Genomic DNA, 19,911 nt, shown 5'->3' with positions numbered 1-19,911 from the left:
GGGAAGGCAAGTGTTTCCACCACATTAGATCCAACAAACCATGCTCAGGAGGACGCAGACAGCCCAGGTTCATAGTTATAAAGATCTGCTTTGCTGCCTCACAGTGCCAGGAACATGGGTTTGATTCTACCCTTGGGTGACCGTCCGTGTGGAGTTTGCACATACTCTCCATTGCCTGCAAGGGTTTCCTCCAGGTGCTCTGGTTTTCTCCCACAGGCCAAAGATGTACAGGTTAGGTGGGTTGGCCATGCTAAATTGCCCGACAGTGTGCAGGCGAGGTGGATTAGCCAAGGGAAATGCAGGGTTACAGGGATAGGGTAGGGGAGTGTATCTGGGTGGGATGCTCTTTGGATGGTTGGTGTGTACTTGATGCACCAAATGGCCTGCTTCCATGCTGTAGGGATTCCATGGCTCAAAAGATACTGAGAGCCAAGTGACTGAGAGAGGAGGGAATACCAACCAGGAGGATGTGAATGAATAAGTGATATTGTGAATCATATCATATCACACTACAACAGAAATGTGCCAAATACCATTTACTCAAAAGGTATGCTCAGATTTAAATTCAGATTGAGTTAGTTGATTTGAATCCAGGTCTGACAAGTCTTATAAAAAGGTGCTAAACTGCTGCACTGTTCAGTTCTACTGTTGTGTTTCCAAGCTAGTTAATATAGTTGGGTTTTTACATAACAGCCAACACTGACTGGGTTAACATGTAGAACACACTGAACTCATAAGTCAAACTGACAGTTTCATTTCTACCCAAGTCCTGTAAGACAGCATCAAAGTTCCTCTATCTCCTAAATACACAGCTGACTGGTACACGAGGTGTTACATTTCTAAGGCAAAACAGTGATGTATATAGTAAAAGATTGAAAAGTACAGTCTAAATTTTCCAGTGATTATCCAGAAATGTCTTGTTAAAAACTTACACCATTATCTAATATAGTTACTAATTTTTGTGCATTCTAAGTTGCTGGAAGCTCAGCCATTAAAGACAGTATCTAATTCTGTGAGGCCAGGGTCCAGGTTCAATGTTTAATGAACAGTAGTTGCTGAATTCAACTGAGTTGCAGCTGAAGGAGTCCTGGACAATGAGATATCACGCAGGGTGCTGTGGGACAGTGGGCTCCATCATCAAGGGATGTTCTTCAAAAGGCTGACAGTGTCAACGGTCTGGGCTCATATTTGGAGGGTGGCTCTTTGGACAAAGTATATCAGCCAAGCAGCACACAGCTTCCAGAAATGTTGGGATTGTGAAAGAGAACAAATTTAGCCAGCTGTCCTCCTTCACAACACAGTCATCAGCAAATACTGCAACCATCCAATTTATGGGACACACATTGTGAATAGTTGAGGTCCCTGCAATGATTCCTGTGGTATTCCACAAATTGCAGCTTGTCCACCTAAAAATGACCCATTTAACCATTCGGCTTTCTTCTCTCTAGGCTCAATTGAATGATTTTATTGACTTGTGTATTTTCCTGTAAGAATGCAGTAAAATACAGTGAAAGGCTTTCAATTGCATGAAATTAGTATGTCACCAGCTCTACACCAGGAACTTTTAATTTGCACAGTCCCCTTTGATGTTGCACATTATCAAATACCTTCTGAAAACCCAAGTACTCAATATTTTCCGGCCATCCTTTATCAATCTTGTTCTTAATTTCTCAAAGAACTCTAATAGAATAATTCAACACACTTTCCCTCTCAAAACAAACCCAAACTGACCCACACTTGCATCACATTAAGATTTTCAAAGTATCCTACTATTTTAAGTGGCCTCTAGTTTCCTTCATTCTGTAGCCCCCCGCCCCCCAACCTTCTTAAATATAGGAGGCACACCTATAATTTTCCAATCTAATGGCAACCTTCAGGAATTCTGGAAAGTTGCCATCAATGCATTTACTGACTCACCAATCATTTCCTTTTAAACTTTGGAATACAGATCCTTTGGTCCTGAGGACTTCTCAGCCAGATGTTCATGTGAACTTATCCAGTTCTAACAACGTTTCAGTACCCTTTATAGTTTCTCCTGCCTTTCACTTCTTGATGATGTCTGTGAGGCTCTGTAGCCCATCAGAATCATACTCCAACACAATATACAAACTCATGGCCTGGTATGGGGGATTTTAGTTAGGAAGGAAGGTTGGATAGACTGAGTTTGTTTTTACTGGAATGCAGGAAGTTAAGGGGGTGACCTGATAGAAGTTCATAAGATTGTGAATGGTATAGATAATGGGGAAGGTATGAGGCTTATTTCTAGGGTGGAGGGGTCAATTACTAGGGCACACAGGTCCAAGGTGTGAGGGGGGATGTTTAAAAGAGATGTGTGAGACAAGTTTTCACACAAAGGGTGGTGAGTGTCTGGAACGCGCTGCCAGAGGAGATGGTGGAAGCAGACAGAATAGCAGCATTCAACAAGCACCTGGACAAACACATGAATAGGAAGGGAATAGAGGGATAAGGATCCTGTAAGTGAAGATGGTTTTAGTATAGAAGGGCAAAATGACTTGGTGCAGATTTGGAAGGCCTGTTCCTGTGCTGTATTGTTCATTGTTCTTGAGGGTATGCCAGGAGCAGCATCAGGAATATCTAAACATGGGCTGTCAACCAGATATTGCTGCACACCAGGGGTCTTGTGTGCTGAACAGCATAAGCAGCAAGTGATAGACAGATCAAAGGATCAGATGTAAACTTTGCAGTCCTGCCACAGCCAGTTGTGAATGGCGATTGACAACTAACCAATTAACCACAGGTGGAGCCTCCACTAATATCTACAGTCTCAACGGTGGTGAAGCTCAATATATCAGTTCAAAAAACAATGGTGAAGTATTTGCTTTCATCTTCAGCTCGATGTGACTAATGGATGATCCATCTTGGCCTTCCCCAGAGGTCCCCAGAATCACAGATTCCAGGCTCCAACCAATGTGAGTCACTCTACGTGAGATCAAGAACCTGTTGGAAGCACTGGAAACAGCAAAGACTGTGGGCCCTGACAACATTTCAGCAGCAATACTGTAGACTTGTGCTCCAGAACACACACTCTTCCAGTACAGGTACAACACTGGCATCTACCTGACAACACAGAAAATTGCCCAGGTCTGTCCTGAACACAAAAAGCCCCACAATTACCACCCCATAAGGCTAACTTTGATCATCAGCAAAGTTATGGATTGGCCATGAACAGTGCTACAAAGCGCCACTTGCTGTCTCATTTAACCTGCTGTCTTATAGCTGTGTCCGAGTTCCAACCACCTTCATGACCTTCCTTCCGTCATAAGGTCAGAAGTGGGGATTTTTGCTGGTAATTGCCTAATGTTCAGCACCATCGTCAGATACTGAAACAGTCCAGGTTCAAATACAGCAAGACCTGAACAATATCAAGGCCAGGGCTATTAAGTGGCAAGAAATAGTTATGCCACATAAATGCCAGGCAATGACCATCTCTAACAAGAAAGAACCTGGCCATTTCCACTTGACAGTCAATGACATTTGAATCCTTCATTGAATCCTTCATTGTCAACATCCTGGGGGGTTACCATTAATCAGCAATTGAACAAGTCTAACCAGATAAATACTGTGGCTGCAAGAGCAGGTCAGAGGCTAGGAATCCTGAAGCAAGTAACTTACCTCCTGACTCCCCACAGCCTGTCTGTCATCTACAGGGCATTGGTCGGGAGTGTGAGGAAATAATTCCCACTTGACTGAATTTGAGAGACAGGAAGAAGCATGCTTCACATTCACATACTCCCTCACACTTACACATATATTTATATGTAAGGATTTGGAAAAGGGGTGTAAAGGGGAAAAAAAAAACCATTGGAAACAGACAGAGAGGGATAAGAATGTGTAGTGACCAAGTGAAATTCAAGGAACTGTTACTCACCCATATACTGGTGCTTGTGATGGTCGTTGGATGAAGTTGCCTTGTGGTCCTTCATGACAAGGATATCTTGCCAAGTGCAGAGGGGAAGAGTTAACCAGTCCACATCCATATGGCTGAATGGGTGACACCTCACTCACAGAGACATCTTGGTTATATCTCATGGATGGAGGAAGGAGACCATTTTGATATGCCTTATTGTAGCACTGTTCACACTTGCAGGCTTGGGGAGGGACACTCACACCATCTAGTAACATAGAGATGTAAAAACAAACTGAGACTTAATTGACCAATAGTTGCACTGGAGTAATCAGTATTTATCTGGATAAAGCTTGTTTCCATTGTTGTTGCTGTGGAACCATCCCCTCACCCCTGACACTCATTCTCCCATTTTTACACCCTCTGTCCTAATGCAGGGTGCATTCTGGGTCCAACAGGTCATTGACTGAAGGGTCTACTACTCCTTTCCAAACTCAGAAAAGGACAGGACCTGCCCTCTCACCTTGAGAGGCATCATAGTCAAGGAGGAACCTGCTCTTATATATCTCCAGAGGCCAGATTTCCATCAATGGTGAAGCAGAGGCAAACACTAGTAGAATTTTCTTCTGCCCTGAATCAAGCAGAGGTTTCTAACCACCTCAAACAAGCTATTTGGAGAACAAGTAGAGCAAGTTCAGATCAGCATGAATTTAGTAATATTTATTAATCAACCAGATTAAAATGAGTCCCTTTACCTTCTCAAACAGTGGCCATCCTCTCCTCAATAGCTCTGACCAAACCTACAGCAGAAAGTTTGACAGGATCAGAGCTACCAGCCTTACACCAGTGCTTGGTGGTCAAGTCCACTGCAGCACCAATACCTGTCAGTATCTCATGTCAAATTGAACTAATCAAGGTCGGATAGAGACTTATTTTCATGTGATGTATTTGGCAGGTTCTGACATCTCCAAGTATGCAGATTACCTGCAGGAATCATGATTTGCAGGTGACAGTGTCGGGCTGGGGTGTACAAAGTTAAAAATCACACAAAACCGGCTTATAGTTAACCTGTTGGACTATAACCTGGTATAGCGTGATTTTTTTAACTTTGCAGAAATCATGAATTGTTCAGTCTGGATCTGGCCAAGATTTCAAATGCTCATGGTGACTTAGAGTTGTGGCAACTGCTTACTCCTGGCTCTAGTGGAACTGACTCTTGTTCACAGCATTGAAACAAAGTATGAATACTTTCCTTTCCTACAACAATGTAGCTGAAGACTTAGAACGCAGAACTGGAAACTGAGATAGATGCTGATTCCAGGGAGAATTCGATATCTTGTATCTGTTCAGTAAAGATAATGATACTTGATGCAGCACTGATTACCATTTTACATGAATATCAATACCTTGGTGCATTTTTCTAACATTGTCTTTTGAATGCAATAGATTTAGCTTGCCATGTGATTTATACTCCACAACATCACAACATAAACAATTTGCTAATTGTTCAGCTGGGAAATTCATAAATAATCAAAGGTGACAGATTAAGTGCTGACAGGAATGTTTTGCACACAGTTCTCTCTCCTCCTGAACTTGCACTAATCCATCAAACACCGAGAAGTCTTTTTTCTGTTGCCCATGAAATGGGAGGAATCTGAATTTCCAGGTTCAAAGCATTTCTGTCCCCATCGCAAAGCTCAGTAAATGATATTAAATTGTTCGACTCCTTCAAAAAGCCGAGATGATTGACTGCTCTGGGAAATTATGACATCTAAAGTGTTTCAGATGAGGATTAAAGAAAGATTTAAATTTAAATATCATATTATTACCTCTCCGAGAAACATCTTCAAAACATACTTCACAGAAGGTACATTTTTTTCAAGAAGCAGAGAGGATATAAATTAAAAGCTGGCATCACAAATTGAGAAAGCTGTTTTAAAGAACTGAGGGGAGACTTGGCTTTAGAAACCGAGGTGGAAGGACACAAAAAGAAGGCAACTCTACAAACTTGTAAACCATGAGCTAGACTGCAGTTTGAATGTTAGGTGAGTGGTGGGAAGGGACTTAACCTGGCAGTGGGGTCTGCTATTAATATATGTTAAAAACCAATTGCTTACATCTGAAACCCTGGAATCTGGCTTTAATTCCAGTGCTCAGTTCTTCTGGGCTGACTGGAGCTTTCATTTTGAACAAATTTCAGATGGCATGGTGGCTCAGTGGTTAGCACTGCTGCCTCACAGCATCAGGTACTTGCGTTCGATCCCACTCTTGGCAACTGTCTGTGTGGAGTTTGCACGTTCTCCCCGTGTCTGTGTGGGTTTCCTCTGGGCGCTCTGGTTTCCTCCCACAGTCCAAAGATGTGAAGGTCAGGTGGATTGGCCACGCTAAATTGCTCATAGTGTCCAGGGATGTGCAGGATAAATGGATTAGCTGTGGGAAATGTAGGATTACAGGGATGGGGTAGGCGGGTGAGTCTGAATTGGATTCTGTTCTGAGGGTCAGTGTAGACTCGATGGGCCAAATGGCTGCTTCCACTGTAGGGATTCTCTGAAATCAAGCATCAGTCAGAATTGAGGGGGCTGAACAGTTGACAGGTTGGAAAGTCTTTAAGTACAGAAGTATGACAACTGCTTATTGATTTTGGGAGACTGCAGCATAGCAGTGATGTCACTGGATTAATATTCCAAAGACCTGCTTAATGTTGTGGGGGCAAGGGTTCAAAACCCACTGTGGCTATTGATGGAATTAACACTCAGTGTTTAAATCTGGCAGCTCAAACTAATCTCAGGAATTATAATCATCAGGCTAGCACCAACTGCTGTAAAAGTCTATCTGAGGGTTCATTAATTCTCTTTCAGGGAAAGAAATCTATTACCCTTACCTGTTCTCGCATTCATGTGACTTCAGCAGTTCTAATACTGCGAGGGTCTTTGATCTGTGTTCACTGCTGTCATCCATCGCAGCAGCTGAATTAAGATCTCTAATGAGGTACAAAAAACCCAGCAACCCCCTCACCATAGGAGGGGGTAAAGTGGAGGGAAGAACCAGCCTCAGCACGGGGTCTACAAGCACCACTGCACCTGGACGCTGGATCACTGCTGATATTGGCAGCTCCCTGGAACAAGATCTCCAGTCAAGTGTTAAAAATCACACAACACCAGGTTATAGTCCAACAGGTTTATATGGAAGCACTAGCTTTCAGAGCACTGCTCCTTCATCAGATGGTTGTGGAGTACTAGATCGTAGGACACAGAATTTATAGTAAAAGTTTACAGTGTGATGTAACTAAAATTATATATTGAAAAAGACCTGGATTGTTTGTTAAGTCTCTCATCTTTTAGAATGACCATGTTGGTTTCAGTTCTTTCATATGTAAATCCCAGAACTTTCTTAAAGTTACATTCTCAAAGGCCATGTCAGCCCAGATAATGCATTGAAGGTGGGAGGTGCCCTGTGTGAGGCTGTCTGTGCACCAATGTTCAGACTGATTCTAATCTCAAAAAGGGATTTATAGAATCTTACATTGATTTAAGCAGTTTTTGAGCAAAATAAAATGTAACTCTGCAAGTACAAATTCAACCCACAAACTTTTATGTGTGTGCGTGCATGTGGGTGTGTGTGTATGGGGGGGACTGAGTGTCTGTGAGACAGTGTGTGTATGCTTATGTGTGTGACTGTGAGTGTAAAGGGGTATACGTTTGTGAGAGGATGCTTGTGGGAGTTTGGGATTGTATGTGTGAGCTTATGAGAGAGAGCTTGTGTATGAGAGAGGGTCTGAGCTGAAAATGTGTTGCTGGAAAAGCACAGCAGGTCAGGCAGCATCCAAGGAACAGGAGAATCGACGTTTCGGGCATAAGCCCTTCTATGAGAGAGGGTCTGTCTGAGTGTATGGGTCTGTAGGAGTACGTGTGTGTGTGTGTCTGTAGGACTGTCTGTGTGTCTGGCTGTCTGTGAGTGTGTGTCTGTGTGTGTGTGTGTCTGTCTGTGTGTGTGTGTAGTGCAGTGGGGTCACCTGTAATGTGACATGAACTCAAGGTCCTGTCTGAGGTCAGCCCCATGGATACCGAACTTGGCTATCAGCCTCTGCTCAGCCACTTTGTGTTGTTGCCTGTCCCGAAGTCCGCCTTGGAGGATGGTCACTTGAAGATCCGAGGTCGAATGTCCCGGACCACTGAAGTGTTCTCCGACTGGGAGGGAATACTGCTGCCTGTTGATTGTTGTGTGGTGCCCATTCATCCGTTGCTGTAGCCTCTGCTCAGTCTCACCAATGTACTATATCTCAGGGCATCCTTGCCTGCAACGTATGAGATAGACAAGGTTGGCCAAGTCACATGAGGACCTGCCAAGTACATGGTGGGTGGGTGTCACCACGTGTAATGGTGGTATCCGGGTCGAGACTGACACGTCTTGCAGCATCTACCGTGACAACGTTATATGGTGTTGTCCTGAGAGCCAGGCAGTCTGCTGCGAACAATGATCTGTTTGAGGTTTGGTGGAGGTGTGGGGAAGGTCTTGGCGAGGTGCTCATCCTCATCGATATTGTGTTGCAGGCCGTGAAGAACATGGGATAGTTTTTCAGCTCCTGGGAAGTACTGTCGCAGCTTGTGTCTGTCTCCTGAGGAGGTCATTACGGTTTATCACTGTGGCATGTCAGAACTGGCGGTCAATGAGTTGAGCATCATACCCTGTTCTTGAGTACTTCCAAGTGCCAACATGTTCCTCCACATGTGAACAGATCCTATGTGGCGTACCGCTTGTCCGTAGGGGATGACTGTTTTAATAAGTTTTGGGTGGAAGCTGGAGAAGTGAAGCATTTGTGAGGTTATCCGTGAGTTTGCAGTAGAGTGAGGTGCTGAGGTGCCCATCCTTGATGGAGATGCATATGTCCAAGAATGAGACAGATACTACAGAGTAGTCGGTGGTGAGTTTGATGGGGGGATGAAACTCGTTGATATCACTGTGTAGTTGTTTCAGTGACTCCTCGCCATTGGTCCAGGGTTACATCATGCTGTAAACTTTTGCAGTAAATCCTTTGTCTCAAGATCTTATACTCCACAACCACCTGATGAAGGAGCAGCACTTTGAAAGCTCGGGCTTCCAAAGAAACCTTTGGACTATAACCTGGTCATAGAATCATAGAGATGTATAGCACAGAAAGAGACCCTTTGGTCGAACCCGTCCATGCTGACCAGATATCCCAACCCAATCTAGTCCCATTTGCCAGCACCTGGCCCATATCCCTTCAAACCCTTCCTATTCTTATACCCATCCATTTGCCTTTTAAATGTTGCAATTGTACCAGCCTCCACCACTCCCTCTGGCTGCTCATTCCATACACGTGCTACCCTCTGCGTGAAAAGGTTGCCCCTTAGGTCTCTTTTATATCCTTCCCCTCTCACCCAAAAATGTATATTCTCTAGTTCTGGACTCCCCCCATCCCAGGGAAAAGACGTTGTCCATTTACCCTATCCATTCTCCTCATAATTTTATAAACCTCTATAAGATCCCCGTCAGCCTCTGACACTCCAGGGAAAACAGCCCCAGCCTGTTCAACCTCTCCCTATAGCTCAAATCCTCCAACCCTGGGAACATCCTTGTAAATCTTTTTTGAATCCTTTCAAGTTTCACAACATATTTCCAATAGGAAGGAGACCAGAATTGCACACAATATTCCAACAGTGGCCTAACCAATGTCCTGTACAGCTGCAGCATGACCTCCCAATTCCTGTACTCAATACTGTGACCAATAAAGGAAAGTATACTAAACGCCTTCTTCACTATCCTATCTACCTGTGACTCCACTTTCAAGGACCTATGAACCTGCACTCCAAGGTCTCTTTGTTCAGCAACACTCCCGAGGACCTTACCATGATTTGCTTTCCCAAAATGCAGCACCTCGCATTTATCTGAATTAAACTCCATCTGCCACTTCTCAGCCCATTGGCCCATCTGGTCCAGATCCTGTTGTAATCTGAGGTAACCCTCTTCACTGTCCACTACACCTCCAATTTTGGTGTCATCTGCAAACTTACTAACTATACCTCTTATGCTCACATCCAAATCATTTATATAAATGATGAAAAGTAGTGGGCCCAGCACCGATCCTTTTGGCACTCCACTGGTCACAGGCCGCCAGTCTGAAAAACAACCCTCCATCACCACCCTCTGTCTTTTATCTTTGAGCCAGTTCTGGATTTCCCATGCACAAAGCCATGTTGACCATCCCTAATCAGTCCTTGCCTTCCCAAATGGATGTACGTCCTGTCCGTCAGGATTCCCTCCAACAACTTGCCCACCACCAATGTCAGGTTCACTGGTTTATAGTTCCTGGCTTGTCCTTACCGCCCTTCTTAAACAGTGGCACCACGTTTGCCAACCTCCAGTCTTCCGGCACCTCACCTGTGACTATCGATGATACAAATATCTCAGTAAGAGGCCCAGCAATCACTTCCCTAGCTTTCCACAAGGTTCTCGGGTACACCTGATCAGGTCCTGGGGATTTATCCACTTTTATGTGTTTCAAGACATTCAGCACATCCTCCTCTGTAATATGGACATTTTTCAAGATGTCACCATCTATTTCCCGACATTCCATATCATCCATGTCCTTCTCCACTGTAAACACTGATGCAAAATACTCGTTTAGTATCTCCCCCATCTCCTGTGGCTCCACACAAAGGCCGCCTTGCTGATCTTTGAGGGGCCCTATTCTCTCCCTAGTTATCCTTTTGTCCTTAATGTATTTGTAAAAACCCTTTGGATTCTCCTTAACCCTATTTGCCAAAGCTATCTCATGTCCCCTTTTTGCCCTCCTGATTTTCCTCTTAAGTATACTCCTACTGCCTTTATACTCTTCTTAGGATTCACTCGATCTATGCTGTCTATACCTGACATATGCTTCCTTCTTTTTCTTAACCAAATCCTCAATTTCTTTAGTCATCCAGCATTCCCTAGACGTACCAGCCTTCCCTTTCACCCTGACAGGAATATACTTTCTCTGGATTCTTGTTATCTCATTTCGGAAGGCTTCCCATTTTCCAGTCGTCCCTTTACCTGCAAACGTCTGTTTTTGAAAGTTTTTACCTAATACCATCAAAATTGGCCTTTCTCCAATTTAGAACTTCAACTTTTAGATCTGGTCTATCCTTTTCCATCACTATTTTAAATCTAATGGAATTATGGTCGCTGGTCCCAAAGTGCTCCCCCACTGACACCTCAGTCACCTGCCCTGCCTTATTTCACAAGAGTAGGTCAAGTTTTGCACCTTCTCTAGTAGGTACATCCACATACTGAATCAGAAAATTTTCTTGAACACACTTAACAAATTCCTCTCCATCTAAACCCTTAACACTATGACAAACCAGTCTATGTTTGGAAAGTTAAACTCCCCTACCATAACCACCCTATTATTCGTACAGATAACTGAGATCTCCTTACAAATTTGTTTCTCAATTTCCCTCTGACTATTAGGGGGTCTATAATACAATCCCAATAAGGTGATCATCCCTTTCTTATTTCTCAGTTCCACCCAAATAACTTCCCTGGATGTATTTCCGGGAATATCCTCCCTCAGTACAGTTGTAATGCTATTTCTTATCAAAAATGCCACTCCCCTTCCTCTCTTGTCTCCTCTTCTGTCCTTCCTGTAGCATTTGTATCCTGGAGCATTAAGCTGCCAGTCCTGTCCATCCCTGAGCCACATCTCTGTAATTGCTAATGTATCCCAGTCTCATGTTCCTAACCATGCCCTGAGTTCATCTACCTTCCCTGTTAGACCTCTTGCATTGAAATAAACGCAGTTTAATTTATCAGTCCTACCTTGTTCTCTGCTTTGTCCCTGCCTGCCCTGACTATTTGACTCACTTCTGTTCTCAACTGTACCAGTCTCAGATTGATCTCCTTCCTCACTATCTCCCTGGGTCCCAACCCTCTACCTTACTAGTTTAAATCTTCCTGAGCAGCTCTATCAAATCTCCCTGCCAGTATATTAGTCCCCTTCCAATTTAGCTGCAATCCATCCTTCTTGTACAGGTCACTTCTACCCCAAAACAACTTCCATTGATCCAAAAATGTCAGTCCTTTGCCCATAAACCAGCTCCTCAGCCAAACATTCATCTGCTCTAAATTCCTATTCCTGCCCTCATTAGCTTGTAGCACCAGGAGTAATCCAGATATTACTACTCTCAAGGACCTCATTTTTAAATGCCTGCCTAACTTTCTGTAATCGCCCTTCAGAATCTCAACCTTTTCCCTTCCTGTGTCATTGGTTCCAATGTGTACAATGACCTCCTGCTGGCCCCCTCCCTCTTCGGAACATTCTGCACCCTCTCTGAGACATCCTTGATCCTAGCACCAGGGAAACAACACACCATTCAGATTTTTCGCTGCTGGCCACAGAAATGTCTGTCTGTACCTCAGACTAGAGAGTCCCCAATCTTGTAACCCTCATTGCATTGGAGCCAGTCTCAATACCAGAAACTTGGCTGTTTGTCCACGTTCCCCTGAAAATCCATCACCCCCTACATTTTCCAAAACAGCATACCTGTTTGAAATGGGGATAGCCACAGAAGACTCCTGCACTAACTGCCTATCTCTCTTACCTTTCCTGGGGTTAACCCATCTATGTGACCGTATCTGAGACTTTTTTCCTTTCCTGTAACTGCCATCCATCACATCCCTATCTCTTGTAAATTCCTCATTGCCTTTAACTGTCCCTCCAAATGATCCATTCGATCTATTAGGATTCACAACCAACAGCATTTATTGCAGGTATAATCCTCAGTAACACGCAAGCTCTCCCTCAACTCCCATATCCGTCAAGAAGAGCATCTTACTCTGCTAAAGGCCATTTTTGATTCTTCCACTCTACAGACCCAGAAAACAGCACTGTCTTATTCCTCTACAAAACACTGCTCCAGGTTAAATTAATACTTATGGCTTATATTTTTAAGGTTAATCAGGAGACATATCTCAAGAAAACATATAATCAAGGAAGAACCCACTCTACTCACTACTGCAGATTTACTGTAAGAGTAGATTACTTTACAGTGTGGAAGCACAACCCACCCATACCCCTTACCTAACACTACAGGCAATTCACCTAACCTGCACATCTTTGTGACTGTGGGAGGAAACCCACGCAGACACGGGGAGAACGTGCAAACTCCACACAGTCAGTCGCCTGAGGCGGGAATAGAACCCGGGTCTCCGGCGCTGTGAGGCAGCAGTGCTAACCACTGTGCCACCGTGCCGCCCACAAAGCCATGCTTAAAATATCATCATCTCTGTGTCTGTGCTGTGACCTCTCCCAAACAGGTTCCTCCAAAATCAGTTGTGAATTTCAATGTTTGTTAATTTTCCCAGACACACTCCGATGTCCAGCAATACATGAATTTAAACAGCAAAGACAGTGACTGCAGGTTCACTGCTGTATCAGCTAGCAAAGTGGGTTTCTTTCTCTCTGTCTCTCTTGCACTGACCTCAACATGTGCTGCCTTTGTCTGTCCCTCTCCCTTTTAAAAGTGCTGTTGTTTTGACCTTTTTTCCTCCAAAGTTCTAAAACAATGCAGGAGCATATAAAACAGTAACTACTGACCTCTATAAAGGAGCAGCTGTTGAAGCCAGAATTTCTTTTTCCCATTCTCCATTTAGATTACCCAGAATGGTGTTGTGTGATTCTTGACTTTGTTACACCCCAGTCCAACACCGACTCCTCCAAACCCAGTCAGGTGAAGCAGGCTGTCAGTGGCTGTAGAAATCCCCACAACCCCACACTCCTTCACCACCATCCCTTTGCAGCTGTATACTGTCATGTTCCCAACCAGAGAGTTAATGTGACCTGCATTTAACTGGGATGATCATCTTCAGATGGAATTACCCAAATAAAGAGTGCTGTACCTCTTTTTCAAATTGAATATCCTTAGGATTTGGTTGGAAACAGAAGGCCATACTATAGGCCAGTGAGTCTCACTTCTGTTGTGGGCAAAGTCTTAGAGAGAATTGTAAGGGATAGGATTTATGCACATCTGGATAAGAATGATGTGATCAAGGATAGTCAGCATGGTTTTGTGAAGGGCAGGTCGTGCCTCACAAACCTTATTGAATTCTTTGAGAAGGTGACGAAGGAGGTAGATGAGGGGAAAGCGGTAGATGTAGTATATATGGATTTTAGTAAGGCGTTTGATAAGGTCCCCCATGGTAGGCTACTGCAGAAAATACAGAGATATGGCATTGAGGGTGAGTTGGAGGTTTGGATTAGGAATTGGCTCTCTGGAAGAAGACAGAGGGTAGTAGTTGATGGCAAAGATTCATCTTGGAGTGCCGTCACTAGCGGTGTTCCGCAAGGATCTGTTTTGGGACCATTGCTGTTTGTCATTTTTATAAATGACCTGGAGGAAGGGTTAGAAGGTTGGGTGAGCAAGTTTGCGGATGATACGAAAGTCGGAGGAGTTGTAGACAGTGAGGAAGGATATGGCAGGTTACAGCGGGATATAGAGAAGCTGCAGAGCTGGGCAGAAAGGTGGCAAATGGAGTTCAATGTAGCTAAGTGTGAAGTGATTCACTTTGGTAAGAGTAATAAAAAGATGGATTACTGGGCTAATGGTAGACTACTTGGTAGTGTGGAAGAGCAGAGGGATCTTGGTGTCCATGTACACAGATCTCTGAAAGTTGCCACCCAGGTAAATAGTGCAGTGAAGAAGGCATATGGCGTACTGGCTTTTATTGGTAGAGGAATTGAGTTCCGGAGTCCTGAGGTCATGCTGCAGTTGTATAAGACTCTGGTGCGGCCGCTTCTGGAATATTGTGTGCAGTTTTGGTCGCCATACTATAGGAAGGATGTGGAGGCACTGGAACGGGTGCAGAGGAAGTTTACCAGGATGTTGCCTGGTATGGTAGGAAGATCCTATGAGGAAAGGCTGAGGCACTTGGGGTTGTTTTCTTTGGAGAAAAGAAGGTTTAGGGGTGATTTGATAGAGGTGTACAAGATGATTAGGGGGTTAGATAGGGTTGACAGTGAGAACCTTTTTCCACGTATGGAGTCAGCTATTACAAGGGGGCATAGCTTTAAATTAAGGGGGGGTAGATATAGGACTGATGTTAGGGGTAGGTTCTTCACTCAGCGAGTCGTAAGATCATGGAATGCCCTGCCAGTAGCAGTAGTGGACTCTCCCTCTTTATGGGTATTTAAGCGGGCATTGGATAGGTATATGGAGGATAGTGGGTTAGTGTAGGTTAGGTGGGCTTTGATCGGCGCAACATCGAGGGCCGAAGGGCCTGTACTGCGCTGTATTGTTCTATGTTCTATGTTCTAGTTCAGATCTGAGCTATCTAAATACAGTAGTGTTATTGTCAGAGTATGCTTTTTTTAACCAAAAAGTACTAAAGACCAAAAACAGGCCTATTCCTGTTCCTACACTCCTATCAACCATTTAGGGATTCAACAGAAGTGAACTTTGTAATATCAAAGTCATCTTTATAAAAAGCGTTTTTGTCAATGATTACAGCTTAACACTAATACCTAGTACAGTAACTCAAATCATTTAACATCAGGCATTGCTTAGTGAAATGAAAGTGTTTTCAATTATTTCTGCTGGGTATTGGAAGGAGGTAAAACATTTAAGGAAGAAAGGTTTTGGATGGCAGACATTGCTTTTGAGAAAGTGTAATCTGTGATACATCAAATGAACCACAGATGACAAAAAGAGTATTTTAACTGTAAAATGAATCACATTAGTCATGAAAAGGGAGCAAAAGGAAAGCAGCAGCGACATGGTTGATTTCTCTCTATGATTGCTATGTTTAATTTCAGAACAATGTAACCGACAACAGTAAATCCAAGGAACACTGAAAATGTTTGGGGAAGGTTGAAAAAATGAAAGAAATTCTGGACCTCAAACCTGCCAGAGAGAGACTATCGAGATGGAGGAGGGTCAGTCATTAATAAGGCCAGTCTGCTACCTAACTACAAAGGTATTATCACCCTAAGAACAGAGTTTAAACATTACAATAATAACTTGGACTGTGGGTTTTCTCTTTATTTTGAGCAGATGAGTCTGTAACATTGTGAAACAGTGTGTTCAGCCAGCGATTCCATCCGTTACCAAGGTCATTAGTCATGATGTTTGTGGCATTGTGTGCCTTTTAACATTTTAAGAGAAACAAATGTATTTTGTAACTAGCAACCGAACAGGAAGGTGGAGGTGCAGGGGTGGGGGTGGGGGGAGAGTTGATGAACTTAGTTTGAATGAAAACGTGTTCACTCGATAGCAGATGGAGGGGTGGCCTTGAGAGCTCAGATACAAAGTCATTAATGTTCGGAAACACAGGTGGGGAGGGGAATTTTTACATCCCCTTTTATGATTTTGTGGTGTGTATTTACAAGAAACAGAGTCCTTCCCCTAGACCTTGGACAAAGGAATTGACTGCACCCATGTGAATGAATGGGTGATTCCAAGAGACTCAAATTGCAGAGTCTTTCCATGAGGTCAGAATCACAACAACAACTTACATTTATACAATACATTTAATGTATTCAAATATTCTGAGGCGCTTGACAGAATGTCTGTAAAATAAACAATTAACATTGAGCCGCTTAAGGAAATATTGAGTCAGATGACTAAAAGCATGGTCTAGGTTTGGTTTGTTAAATGCAAAGATGACATGGAAAGGCCGAGAGGTGTAGGAAGGGCACTGGGACCTTGGTAACTGAGGTATGGCCACCGATAGCAGAGAGATCAGATCTGGACATTCTGTAGAGGACAGCAGGGTATCTCAGGAAAACATGGGGGGGAGGGAGGCTGTAAGAGGTGACAAAGGCAGGAAGTGGCTAAGGCCATGGACAATTGAAAACAAGGATGGGAATTTTCCAATCAAAATGCTGCTTTGACTGGGACCAAATTTATGTGAGTAAACACAGAGATGATGGATGATCAGGACTGTGTCCAAATAGAAGATGGGTTGCAGAAATTTGGGTGGCCTCAAGTTTACGGAGATTTGAATATGGGAGAAGGCCCAGGAATGATTTGAAACAGTCAAGTCTGAAAACAAAGGAGCAAGTTCAGGGGCTACATTGTCAAAAAATCTGTATTGGTTTATCACACAGCTGTCACTTGACAGAACTGAAGATAAAGTGTCTCCTGACATCATGGTTTTATAATGTGCTTTCTCTGCAAGTGCACTGATGGTAGCTGATAAACAACCATCTGTGTATGTTTGCAAAAGCAGGACACTTGCACAAAGGTAGACTTGCACTTTGTTCAGGATTGTTCATGAGCTCAGGGCACCCCCAAAGGACTCCACAGCCAAATGAAAGGCTGTTTTTTTTTACATATGATGTTGCAAACATTGTGGGAGAGTCAGAAACACAGTAGTCAAATTGTGTACATCAAGCAACAATGTGATAATGACCAGATATTATCCATCTTTTTGTGGCAAATTTGGTGGTTGGGAGAGCACGGTGGAGTTGCTTGGGAAGGGAAGAAATCAGGCAGGTGTGAAGTGAATTAATCCATAGTGTAAAATTCGAGTTTCTCATCCACACTTGCCTTGCTCCACCAGCAAGTTGTGGTTTCTCACATTCCAGTCTCTCTTTGCACTTGGGTACATGCGTCTACAGTATCTGTGTCAGAGAAATCAGCATTTTACTTGAGAAGAGTGCAATTCAGCCCCTTCCACTCATTCTCCTCCTCTTCATCACATTCAAAAAGTAAGGTATTTCCTTCAAGAAGTTGTATCAAGAGTGCAAAGTACTACAAGCAGAATCAAAGGCTAGTCCTGACCCTGAGATTATTGAAAATGTTGTTGTGTGCAAGAAGCAGACAGAATGACTTCCTCATTGTGTTATCCACCCTGCCATTCTCACTGACACTGACAATAGTGACAGTATTTATCTGGGATGAGTGAGTTAGCCCCACAATCAATTATCATGTACTTTTGCCCGCGCTCTCTTCTAACGCGATTACATTTAATCCTGTGGCTGAGACACCACACTCCATTTTTAATTGCCCAAACTGCTAAAAGATATTGTGCTGTGATCTACTCTCACACCATCTCTTATCATTGTAAACCTCTTGACCAGAATGCCTTGCAATCTGAGTGTCCCTGATGAAAAAACACAAGCCATTTTTAGTATTTATCTTCATTCCAAATAGCTTTCTATTAAATCCTTCATTTTCTTCACACAATATAGATCCCAGTACTGCACACAATCTAGTTTACTATCTTTTCCCTAATTCTATACTCCTTCATGCTTTTGGATAATCTGCTGTGCAATACCTTGCTGCTGTTGCTTAACAAGAAATTCAACGAGACCCTGGGCTGAGTTAGTGGCTGGTGTCAGTTATGGTTGAATTGTTGGTCAGGATCCTAGGAAACTCCTTGCTTTTCAATGGATAGTTTCACAAGATCTTTAAGATGCAAGAAGAACCACAGGAATAAGCGAGGTGGTATCTTGGTTTAACAGCTCCCTCAGAGCACAGTAATTAATGCTCTCGTGCTAAGGACCACATCGTGAAAACAAAAGACACCATCTGCCATTGCAGGTCATAACCCAGGAAACTAATCAATAAAACAGCCCTGTTCAGCAGTAAATCTATCACTGTAGATTGTCCCTATGTAAATGTTTCCTGCAGATAACGTTGCTAAAGTGTAACTATCTTCTATCCCAAAGAATGCGGGCACAGCCTTGTGGTACAATGGCATAATCGCCTTCATGCAAATGTAGTCAAGCACCGAGAGAAACTTTCCAGCCACAGGTCAGTAACTATAAGGCACTGATTTAAGGTAATTGGCAGATAAACCAGAGTTGATATGAGGATTAGAGAATTGAAGCATTAAAAATTATTTTGTGGAATGAGCTGAACGGAGTAGTGGAAACAGATTCAGTAATAACTTTCAAAAGGGAATTGGAAAAAAAATACTTGTAAAGGAAACTTTTGCAGGATTGCATGGTAAATAGCAGCACAATGGGCCAAATGATTACAGTGTGGAAACAGACCCTTCGGCCCAACAAGTCCACACTGACCCTCTGAAGAGCAACCCACCCAGACCCACCCTTCACCTAACATTACAGGTAATTTAGCATGGCCAATTCACCTAACCTGCACATTTTTGGACTGTGGGAGGAAACCCACACAGACTCAGGGAGAATGGGCAAACTCTACACAGACAGTTACCTGAGGCAGGGACTGAACCCAGGTTTCAGGCACTGTGCTAACCACTGTGTCTCCCTCTATGCTCTATAAAGTTTCAAACTAACCTCTAGCTAATTCAGTACACTTTCTTCACTAGCATGCTGTTGATTAAAGGAATAGAATAGTCCTTTCGCTATTAAATGATAATGAGTATTCCTGAAAAGGGACATGCTTTCTCAGCTTTTTGAATTGCATTCAGCAGGCAGACACAGGAATGCAAAATTTCAATGGGAGCGGCAATCAATGCTGCGTGAGAAAAGGATACCGAGTGGTTGATTAAGTGACTCTGACTGGTTGAGGCATTGCTGTGAAGAATGTACTGGCCAAGTATTGTCCTCTGTGCTTTCATTTATTTAAAGAAAAGCACAATGGGATGGTCATAAATATCAAAGACCCTTGGATGCTAGAAATCAAACTGGAAACTGCTGTAAAAACTCAGCAGGTCAGGCAGCATCTGTGGAGAGAAAGCAGAGTTAATGCTTCAGCTCCAATGAACAGTTCTGAAGAAATATCACTGGATCCCGAAACGTTTAGAATGCCGAGGTGCATTCCTTCTGTTTGCAGAGAATAGGTCACTGCGTACGAATAGATGCGGCTTCTAGTCAGTGCAAATGAGAGACATTGTGTGTCTAATTGATAATCTTAAATCGCTTGTTAATGAATTCAGGGTTGGGATGCCAGCTTAAAGAATGGTGCTGATCAGCTGCAGTACACCCAAAGGTGGGAGGGTGAACATTCAGCAGACATGGTTCACATTAGTGCCATCAACATAGGCAGAAGGAGAGATGTGGTCTTGCAGTCAGGAGTAAGGTAAGGTATTAGCAAGCAGAACCTCAGAAATAATAATCTAGAGAC

At 43.4% G+C, this 19,911-nt stretch overlaps 1 protein-coding gene across 2 annotated transcripts in view; it reads right to left on the bottom strand.

Moving 5' to 3' along the window:
- The window catches only part of traf3ip2a (TRAF3 interacting protein 2a), an 88,857-nt gene that overhangs the window by 38,450 nt on the left and 30,496 nt on the right, over positions 1–19,911 (bottom strand). For both annotated transcript variants that reach the window (XM_072551776.1, XM_072551785.1), the window contains one exon: positions 3,890–4,133. In XM_072551776.1, coding sequence (XP_072407877.1) covers positions 3,890–4,133 — 244 coding nt within the window. The remainder of the gene's footprint in view (positions 1–3,889; positions 4,134–19,911) is intronic.

This window comes from Chiloscyllium punctatum, chromosome 3, assembly GCF_047496795.1.
Source record: "Chiloscyllium punctatum isolate Juve2018m chromosome 3, sChiPun1.3, whole genome shotgun sequence".
Classification (NCBI taxonomy): Eukaryota; Metazoa; Chordata; class Chondrichthyes; order Orectolobiformes; family Hemiscylliidae; genus Chiloscyllium; species Chiloscyllium punctatum.
This window is presented reverse-complemented; position numbering and strand designations above follow the sequence as displayed.